The sequence below is a fragment of the Cryptomeria japonica genome, chromosome 1, assembly GCF_030272615.1.
Source record: "Cryptomeria japonica chromosome 1, Sugi_1.0, whole genome shotgun sequence".
Taxonomy (NCBI): domain Eukaryota; kingdom Viridiplantae; phylum Streptophyta; class Pinopsida; order Cupressales; family Cupressaceae; genus Cryptomeria; species Cryptomeria japonica.
This window is the reverse complement of record NC_081405.1, coordinates 23,583,560-23,594,751: the sequence shown is the minus strand read 5'-3', so window position 1 is coordinate 23,594,751 and position 11,192 is coordinate 23,583,560. Positions and strand designations below refer to the sequence as shown.

Sequence of the window (11,192 nt, the reverse complement as noted above, 5' to 3'; positions counted from 1 at the left end):
TCATGCCCACCCTATGAATCCCACACAACCAAAGGGATAAAAAGACTCTCCCTTGGCAAAAAATTCATCAGCCTCAACTCCACTTTGCATATAATGAAACACCTTGACATGAGGAGATGCAAAGTAGCCCTTTTATTGAGCAAGAGGAGATGGTGAAAAGTGACTTCTATTATGGCAATGGATCTATTGTTAGATAGCATGGTTTGCATAGGACTATTAAATAAGAATTTACTCAAGGTGCATGATGAACTCCCCCAACGATTAAGCAGGTCTTGTACATGTTTAAATTCCATTGCAATCTTCTCCACTTGGGCTTGAATATGTAAAAATGCAAAAGTGATAACACTGATTTTCTCAAGGAAAGAGAAATAATTTTATAAATGAATTTAGAATAAAAATAAAATAGTTGTATTTTTCTAGACCTAAAATAAAATAGAGATTCTTAAGAAATTCCAAATCATAGCAATAAGTAGGGCATTGAGTTGTATCCCCAAAAAGAGGTGTCCTCAAAAAAGAAAAATTTGGACAAAAGGCCATGTATCCTTTTCTTGGTGTCTTTGGTATGGAGGAAAGTCCATAAAATATGCTTAAATGTCTCTAGTCTATGGTTGGTTGGCTTATTAAGATGATCAATGGTGATGTGGGTAATCCTTTCACTTTATGACAATCATTTATTTACCAATAATCAATGGAAATGAATTAATTTTTACTTCAAGATGGGTTTTCTGTAGTAATTTTGTTGAGACAAATGTAAGGGGAGGAATTTAATTCCTATAGCTTGTTAAACTTATAGAGAGATAAAGATAAAGAACTAATAACCGTATAAATAAATCTTATAATAAAATTTAAATCTAATGTCGAATTTACACCACTTACTACTTCTTCCACCAAGTGTGAGGAGGTTAAAGCCCCAATGTTTGAAGCATGGCATTGGGAATTTGAGATCTTGTATGCATATTATCAAATGAAAGTAAACAAAAACAAGATAAAACTCTTGCTGTAACAAGGACCAAGGGATTAGTCCCAAGAGGAGGCAAGTCCCTAATAATGTAGATGACTTTGAAAAAGTATGAGAGCTTTAATGCTAGGAATTTCAACCAAATAGAAGCTAAAGGTATTAATATTTGGTGATCACGAAATATCATGGTTATTGGAGTACTCGTCAATCTTGAAACCATCGTTGGATCATTTAAAAAAGGATTGCACAATCTAATGACTATGACTACCCTCAAAACAACGCAAACTATCTAAAGAATGACAAACGATCGAGTTCTACTCTAATACTATAATGATGTTTGAAAACTTTCAAACAATCATAAAATGCAAACTCACTCAGCCTTCAGTGGCGACAGGAACTTAATCGAGCACAATGACATTCTGTACATACACGTATAGAGATGCAACGACTACTTTCAAAACATATCAGAACATTACTGCTTACTATTTCATGATCAATCTTTAGACTAAGAAACAACCGGAACGACAAGGTAAACATCAGCATTATGTGGAAAACAAACACAATGATTACAAATCACAATGGCCCACAATCTTTTATTCTGAAATCGATGCCATCCACCTCTCAAACACTAGTCCAAGAAAAACTCCTTTGTCGTCCCTTGTTCAATCTGGCGTTTTCCTCTCTTTCCCCAATCTTCACTCCATCCGATGGAGGACTAACAATTTGGTCCTGCCGCTACTCTCTCTATTGTCTTATCCTCTCTCCTACATGTTTCTCTTCTCTTAAAGCTTGCATTTTCTGTTATTGGTGATATGTCTGGGCGTCTCTCTCTTCTCCGCGTTTTCTGGTTTGTCTGATCTCTAACTCCTCCACACTCTCCCTCCAATCGACCATACTATCCTCTTTTATTGTTTTCGGATCTATACGATTTTTATCTCTCTCTTTCCAAATTGTTTCACCATTTCCATAACTATCACAATTGAAATTGATTCCAAGTTGAATTTGACCACACCAGGTAGAATAGGTAATCGATGCTCCTGCATCAAACTCCCCTAGAGACAAAAGAAATCATGTGCTCCTGTGCATGAGGTCATCATCAAAAGTCATTTCTCGAGCTCACTTCTTTCAACATCCTGCCAGAATAATTGTCATCCTTCGACTGCATCTCGTTTTCCCACCCAACAGTCCTGACATAGGCTGCCTCTCATTCAATGCTCTGCCTATGCACACATAATCTCGGGCTCTTACTATTTCATGATCAATCTTTAGACTAAGAAACAACCAGAAGGACAAGGTAAAATTCAACATTATGTCGAAAACAAACACAATGATTACAAATCACAATGGTTTGCAATCTTTTATTCTGAAGTCGATGCCATCCACCTCTCAAACACCAGTCCAAGAAAAACTCCTTTGTTGTCCCTTGTTCTATCAGGTGTTTCCCTCTCTTTTCCCAATTTCTTCATTCCATCCGATGGACTAACAATCTGGTTCCAAGGGAATTGAAGCTAATTCCATTTCTTGCCATAAGAAGATCTAGAGGCAATATAATGTATGAGAAGAATCTCCTTGTCCACTAAGCCCTTTTTTGAATGAACAACCCACTTGGCACAAAGCTAAATAATTATGATACCTCCTTCATCCTAAGAAAGGGAGAGAAGAAGGAAAAACAAAAGCAAAAAACATGAGCTTCTTTGACACTAATCCATATAGAAAATCCTATTAGATCTGTATGAGTCTATCATGTAGGTAGCTTTGGATGGGGTTCAATAGGAAGAATAAAATAAATTGGTGGCTTCTAGGAATTTGTACATATATAAAAAAATTGTACATGGGAGAGAAATTAGCTAATCCAAAAGATATCTTCTTAATTCAATTGGAGAACATATTGCTAAAGTGTGATGGAAATTTTTTTAAAAGAAAAAGAGATGCCAAGGAATTCAAATATATCTCATTTTTCCAACCCTACCAATTGGAATATTAAATCTAGTTTAACAATAAAAAAATGATTTTTTGGTAATATCATGTTTTTCTCCATTAAAGATTTGCATTAAAATATTAAAAAAAAAAGTCTTCTCACATGACTTATAGTGCTTTATAAGCATGGAAAAAGAGTTTTCTACGTCATGCCCATTGATGAGATACTAGGAGGAGGGAAGATTCATGAATACACGTAACTAATCCAGGTAATTCTCTATGATCCAAGAGAAATCTAAAGGATTCAACAATAAGAACTTGCAAACACAGGGAAGTAGCATCCCTAGTAAATAGTTCAAAATTTTCACAAACATTGTCATTGAATGGAAGGAAAGCCAAGGAATTAAAGAATTTTGATGATTACCACGAATCATTATTACATTATTTACAAGGAAATGAGAAGGAAAATATAGGCAATGAATTCAAATTTGTTGAATACAATGTGAACAACATAATGCTAATATTAATAATTATTTACTTTCAATTTGAATAAACGAGTGGCGAACCATATCACACTAATGAAATAAAGGCTAAGAAAACATAAATACATATAAAAATTAAATAGTAGATATACATAAATAAATGCTTGTAAGAAAAATATTCCACTAACAAAGATACCCAAGCTTGTATTTATAAGTGAAAATAGAGTACAATAATACAATCAATTTATCCCTCTAATTGACAATAATCTAGAAGCATACTGGTACCGAAAAAAAACCCTTACAATATAGTCATGGTCAAGCAATCTAAAATAGAAAGTAATTCCTCTTACATCTCTTACACCTCTTACACCTTTCCTACACATCATAATATCAATCATAACTTGGTTAAATTTATGAATTTCCCATGCTCCATGAGGGTATTTAATGCTTTGTCATAATAACCCCATTGGAAAGCTACACTCTATAACACCCAATTTTGACTTTTTATTGTTGTCTCCATATTCAATGTCTTCTTACATAATATTAATATTATCTTGAAAAATAAATAATAAAAAGATAATATCTCTACCCTCAACTAGGTGTGTATTTTTCCCACTCTATAATTTTTAGAGATCATGTACATTATTTATTAGCTACATGATTAAATATAGTTAATTAGGACATAGACTTTAAGTGAATAACACACCTAATCCTTACATTAGCCCAATTAACATTTATATTGTAAAGACATATTAGGAAACTAAAGTATAACGAATTGATTGATAGAAGAGGTGAATCCCATGGTCTCTCTAAACCAATAAAACTTATCCATATTCACTGACTTAGTGAGAGAATTTGTAACATTAACCATAGTGTCAATCTTTTTTGTCATAGCTTTTGCCACCCTCAACCATCTTGTGAAAAAGTGTTACTAAATATCAATATGCTTCTTATAAGCATGGTACATTAGTTTCTTCACTAAAAAAGAACACTCTTACTATCACATTTGATCTCGACTTGTCTAGACTCAAGGAGAATGGTTGAATATAATATCCACAACCACACTATATCCTTAGAAGGATGTGTTGAACAATACTATACTCTTATTCTATAGAGGAAAATATAAATATGAGTTAATTCTTACTCATCCAATTGATAACTCGTCTAAATAAATTGAACATATAACCACTCATGGACATCCTATTATCTAAATTGCCAGCTTGACCTAAATCGACAAAGCTTTACATATAAAGAAACTTGGCCACATCATTAGTCTCATAATTAAAAATGTAGAAGTTAGAAATCCCTCATAAATATATAAAAATCCTTTTCTAGGGTTAGAAATAAATCTCCTAAGAATTCCCTCTATCTAGGTAATTTTTAATCTTGTATACACCACAACATACATTAGGCTACCTACATTAAACTAAAATATAAATGTCTCTACTTTATGGTAGGTTAGGTACCTAAGATGAACAAGGTGAATGTTTTCTACATTCATATTTTGTTTGAAATAACTATGTCTAATTTCTAGAGCCCTATTTAATGTTAGGTGGGTTTCTTTCTCCTATTTTGTTTGAAACAACTATAACCTCTTAAATTGACCTCTTTTCATCTAGCTTATTGAGTCCTATTTAATGATATTAATAATTAAATAATAAAATTACACTTAAAAAAAAACAAACAAACATTGTCACGATGTATTGGAAATAATAGTTCAATATTACATTACATAAAACATGTTGATCATTGCCCAAACCAAGAGAAGGTCCCAAATTTGAGAAAAATATCATAGATTTCTTTCACAAGGAAGGAAGAAAAATATAAAGGTTAAAAATAAACATGTAAAGGTCCAATTTAATGAAATGCCTTAGACAAGCTTTTTTTTTTTTGATAAAGAGGAGTATTTCAAAAACCAAATAATAAGATTTATGACTCTACAATAAATCAACCCAACATATTGCAATCCACATATTTAATACACATAATTTGGAATTAAGCACTAACAAAGATAGCTATAAAAATATATGAAAGACAAGGAAACATAAAAAAAGCTTTTTACAACCAAACCATTTATTGAACTTCATAAGAACTTATAAATCTTTATTAAGTTAAGATCTTCACGAAGTTAAGATCATTATTGTATAATTAGATTTCTTTGAGTTTTTCTTCATTCTTTTCAGCACAACTATCAAACAATGTGTAGTTATAGATACAACATCCTTTCTTCATTATTGATTAAAAACCCTTTCCTCAACCACAAGATAGATGATAATGCTTTGAGATTATATTTTTATTTTTTTCATATTTAATCATTTTCTTCTACTCTACAATTATTTAATAGCACTTGCTAGTGTCTTAGTGTTGGTCGACCATATCTTTTTCAACTACACTGGCTCAAGAATAGGTGATTTCGACTTGACCTAGATTATGGGCAGGTTAATTTTTGTCTTCTTGGCAAGTTTCCTCTTTCTTTCTCTCTCATGACTAGGAAAAGCAAGTTCTATTAACTTTCCACACACGACAACTAAAAGCTGCAATTATAGGAGACTTACAAGCCACATGTTTTGAAGGAGAACAAGTTGCCACTTAATGCTTAAGAATCTCTATATTTTTCCACACAAGACAGTGACTATTTTACAACAGACAAATTTAGAGAGACAAAAATCTACGGATAAGACAATCCAATCCGCAGGCTTATTTGACTATCCAGTCAAAAAAATAATTTTCATATCTGTAATAGTTAAAAAAAAATTCTGTGTGGAAAATAAGTCGCTGATGCGAAGGGAATCGCGATTTAGGCAACATAATTAGTCAAAAAAATGAGGTCGAATCTCTCATATTCAACAACGTGCCGACTGTTTACCCCTGTCACTCAATAACCGAGTAAAAAATGATGAGCGTGATGTGAAGAAATCGGGATTTATAGGTGAAGGCAGGCAAAAGATGGAGCAGAGCAGAGCAACAATGGCGAGTGGAAGCGCACATGTTGTTGTGCTGGCGTTTCCCCAAGCAGGACACACAAATCCCATGCTGCAATTCTCAAAAGATTTGGCCTCCCAAGGCGTGATCATCACTTTAGTTAGTTTCGCCTTTGACCACCACAGAATGTTAAAGGCGGATAAAACGCTCCAACGCCTGGGTATACGTATTCGGTTCGAGTCCATTCCGGACCGACTTCCGCCTGGAATTGACATCGTTTCAGACGTTCTTTACGTTTTCAGGCACTTACAGCACATAGATGGATCCGACCTGGAAGAGCTCATTCATCGCATCAACGTAACGGGACCTCCTGTCACTTGTATTGTTTACGATGCGTTTATGCCCTGGGTTGCCCAAGTTTCAACCAAATTAAAGATCCCCCGAGCTGTTTTCTACACGCAGTCTGCAACTGTTGCTGCAATCTATCATCATTTTAAATACGGTTTGTTTGTTGAATATCTCGCCCTTTTTATTAATACAGAAAATTATCGTCGGGATCCCACAGTCGTAGTAATTTTTAAATTTAATTCTTCCCATTTTCGCTCTCGCATACCTATCTGCTAAAAAATAAGGTTAATCTTTGATTACAACAAAAGTTTTTTTCTGGTTTTGTGTTCACAGTCGAGAAGTGGAATAACTGCGAGCAGGATTCGAATGACGTTGTTGTCATTCCGGCAATCGGCGAGATGAGAATGGCCGATTTGCCGTCGGCGTTTTTTCCTCCACTTCTCGTTACTGGTAATCTGGACGACAATCTAAGTTTCGTCGAGGGTTTTAACGGCGCGTCGTGGGTGATTTTGAACACGTTTGATGAGCTCGAAGATAAAGCGATGAATTACCTAAGGGAAGCAAATGTTCCAGTCTGTACAGTGGGTCCTGCCATACCCTCCGCCTTTCTGGACGGAAGAAATAGCGAGGACACACAGTTCGGCGGCAGCCCGTGGGAAGAAGAGACGGAGGAGTGTATGGAATGGCTCCAGTCAAAGCCTCCTCACTCTGTTGTCTACGTTTCCTTCGGCAGCGTAGCCACCATTAGTGCACAACAAATCCGGGAAATAGGTCGTGGGTTGCAGAGAAGTGGCCAGAATTTTTTGTGGGCGATCCGTCCCTCTGCAGGGCAGACAACGGTATGGGAAAACTTTTGGGAGGGGTTTGCGGAGGAGATTGGAGATCGGGGTTTGATTGTGAAGTGGAGTCCTCAGCTCAAAGTGTTGAATCACCCGTCGGTGGGGGCGTTTATGTCTCACTGTGGGTGGAATTCGACGTTGGAAGCACTGAGTTCTGGTGTTCCGTTGCTCGCCTGCGACCTGCGCTTCGATCAGCCCACCAATTGCAAATTTATGGTGGAGGTGTGGAAGATGGGTGTGAAATTGAGGCGGACGCAGCATGTGGATGGTAATGCGACGTTTGAGTGGGATGAGATTGAGAGATGTGTTCGAAGGGTGATTTGTAGCGAGGAGGGTGCAGAGCTCCGAAAGAATGCAGTCCATTGGAAAGAGTCGGCGAAAAAAGCGAAGATGGAAGGCGGCTCTTCTCACTCCAACGTCGACAGATTTGTTAAAGAGGTGACAAAGTGATGAGAATTGTAAACAACTTTTGATTTCATGGTATGTGAGCTTCTAGATTTGAACTGTGTGTGTTTTTTTTTTGAGCTTTTGATTAACGTTCAACTCTTTCAATATAAAAAATCTTTTGCTTCCATTAGTGTAATTTTTATTTAATTTAATTTAAATGTTGTGTATAGAGGATACATTATTTTAATTTCTATATCAACATTTTTTAAGTAAAAATTCAAATCTAATGAAAAAATGAGTTTGGTAAAATTAATGGGGAATCATCAAAGACTAGATCATAGGACATATTTATGTTCTAATTTTCAAAAGTCAAATATTCAAACGTAATAATGATTTTTTAAATTGGTAAAATTATCCATTGCATTTTAGTGTGGTGTAGTCCAACCAATAAAGCGATATATATGTTTACATTTGAATGAATTTGAAATCAACAAACATAATATTTCTATGTCAATCTTAAAACTAAATTTCTTATATCTTTCACATTTGGACTCTTGAATTAATGTGTAAATATTGAAACATTATTTTTATCTACAAATAGAATGCTCAAATCTGGATGAATTCTTGGATACTTCCAAAAAGAAGGGGTATGGTATTTAATGCACAAGGATACATGCCCCCAAACAACTTCATGTCGCATCTATGCATATATATGCTACATGTTTTATTCACATGGTTACTCCCTAGTAGCACATGGTTTCATAAATCACAATAGAATTATCATTAACATCAAGAAAAAATGTGACAATTATAGCTTGTGGGTTTATGGAGTTTTACACTTGGCTTTCAATGATTTTAATTTAAGTATCCAATGTTGTGTCTATAATGTGTAGCTCTAATTTCATTTCTTTTTCAAGTGGCCTTTTCAAGTCATGGTTTTGGGTGGAGGTGTGGAACCAACAAATGGTTTTTATCAAAAAGTTTACTTTGAGGCCATTGGTAAGGTTTATTTCATTATTGATGTATAAGTTAAACACATACAATAAGAAATATCATTAGGAAAGTCTATTCATTTGAGAACAATGCCAATTGGTTATAAAACTTTGTATGAGATAAATTCTATTAGAAGAAAACCTTGGTACAAGTGTAAATAAATAATATTTATGTAAATCCTAAAAGAGGTTCAATATTATTTGAAGCAAAATGTAAATTAGACTGCATTGGTTCGAACATCTTCAATAAGGTGATTCTATACAATAATCATACAATAAAAAAATTGCATGTTGATAAAAGTTAGTAGGAAAAATGATATAGACAAATATTAAATATTCTATAGAATAGCATAAGCCGACTAATAGAATGTCTAGGAAATTATAGTTGATCACATGATCAAAGTAGAATTACAAAGTTATAAAATAAAACTCAAGTCCTTTGTAAAAACATATTATGCTCATTAATATGGACTAGGGAAAATTACGTCTATTGCATGATTATGAGTTAAAATTGGGTAGAATGCAACATATTGTTCACTAGGTGCAACATATCCTTTCAAAAAAGGTCGAGTACGATTTCCCAATGATCTCTACCAATGTGAAACTCTTCTATGATGGGGTTGAATTTAATTGCAGAATAAACAGATTAATTTTTTTCTATAAAATATCACCAAAAAATTCAAAAGAGGGTATTCCATGTCATGCATGAATTTGGAGATACCGTCAAAATTCTTAAACAACTATAAACTAAGTTTATAAGATTGAACTAGACCGTACATCATTTGATTTTTCACTTCTTCACAATGGACCATCTTGATGGCTAAAAATGATATACTCAATGAATAGTCATCCAAAAATCTTTTCCCGAGATCAATAAATAAAATAATTGTTGTCATTACAATGATCAGAAGGTTACTCAACATCAAGCGATCAACTTCAAGATTGTGTAGAAATTGTGTCTTGCTATCAAGGATGCCGAAGAGAAAAAAAGGGCATAGTTTGTAAGATAAATAACATGAAACCCTACCAAGGGAGATTTTTTTTTTCAAATGAGAACCAAAATCAATATTCCTACACCTGTCCATGGTTAGATGACTACTTGGGAAATTTTAGAACATCATCATTTGGTGAGAACATGCCCTCTTTATGAAAATAATACCATGATATGAGTGCTTTATAGTACCAAGCCTTTGATCTTTCCTCATGGAAGAATTCACCATCTAGTATGATCAAAGTGTTTCTTGCTTTTACTTCTCCCCACCTTAGTAACAACATGTAGCTTTTTTTGGATAGCCAATACCAATAGGCTCTTCATCTCAACAAGCTTGTCCATTGCCTTGCCATCTAATTGAAAGTAACTTGATGCATTTAGTGTACATACAGAGGACAACAACCCAAAATCATCAGATTCCATATCTATATTAGAGCAACCAAACACGTTCAGTTACTTGAGATACTTCAGCTAACCAAATCCTTTAGGAAGTCTCAATAGTTTCTTACAATCAATTATATTTATCTCTTCCAAACAGCTAAGTAGGCCAAAGCTTTTTGGAAGGCAATTTAATTTAATAAATTCTAAATTCAGTTATTTCAATGAAGAGCATAGAGAATCAAATAACTATACCAATAGTTAACTTTGGAATTAATGTTCTTAATTTAATAGAAAATAAAATACAAATACCTAGACATCATTCAAAGAACATATAGCATTAAATTAAGGAATTTTCTATTGCACTACTTTCTTGCATGTACAATTTAAGTAGATCTCTACATGATTGCTTCAAATATATATATATATATATATATTTGTTCATAGATGTTAAATTACTTGATCTAAGGATTTGACTAAAGAAGAATCAATCCTTGCCTTTAAAATTCCACGAAGATGATCCTAAACATCTCAAAATAGAGATAACATATCATGGGCATGTAGGAAAGTAAAAAAACAAATATAAGAGTTAGAAAAAATTAATTCTACTGTAACGGAGGGAATTCGACACCCTAGGAGTGATGAGTCCTCGGAGAGCGAATGGTCCTTCCAATACCTCTGTGAACTGGCACAAGGCTCGACCAGGGGATAAAAAGTAATAGAGTTAAATAGTTAACCGCAAATCAAGGCTCTCGCACGACTTTGTCAAACCTCTGTCTAGAAGACGAGCGCGTGGGTCTAAGATGCCAGCGCGACGTGTTGTCGTCCTATACGGATGAGGTACAAAGTTGTATAGAAAGTTCCAAGTGTGATTATAATGCAATAAAACACAAAAAATAATGAAACTAAACTAGTAAATGTGTTATACGAAATAACCAAGATAAAATGGAAGGAGAAAAGGGAAGAGAATAGACAAAC

At 34.2% G+C, this 11,192-nt stretch overlaps 1 protein-coding gene across 1 annotated transcript; it reads left to right on the top strand.

The window, feature by feature from the left end:
* Positions 1 to 6,208: 6,208 nt before the first annotated feature.
* Positions 6,209 to 8,038, top strand: LOC131038912 (UDP-glycosyltransferase 74E1). Its single transcript, XM_057971490.2, has 2 exons — positions 6,209 to 6,781; positions 6,961 to 8,038. The coding sequence occupies exons 1-2, from the start codon at positions 6,304 to 6,306 to the stop codon at positions 7,914 to 7,916; spliced, it is 1,434 nt and encodes a 477-aa protein (XP_057827473.2). The 5' UTR covers positions 6,209 to 6,303; the 3' UTR covers positions 7,917 to 8,038.
* Positions 8,039 to 11,192: the final 3,154 nt, after the last annotated feature.

Excerpts from the sequence above, each read along its gene's own strand:
- LOC131038912 (XM_057971490.2), top strand. The coding sequence starts at position 6,304 with ATGGAGCAGAGCAGAGCAACAATGGCGAGTGGAAGCGCACATGTTGTT. Across the intron at positions 6,782-6,960 it reads CTATCATCATTTTAAATACG|TCGAGAAGTGGAATAACTGC; the intron begins GTTTGTTTGTTG and ends TTGTGTTCACAG.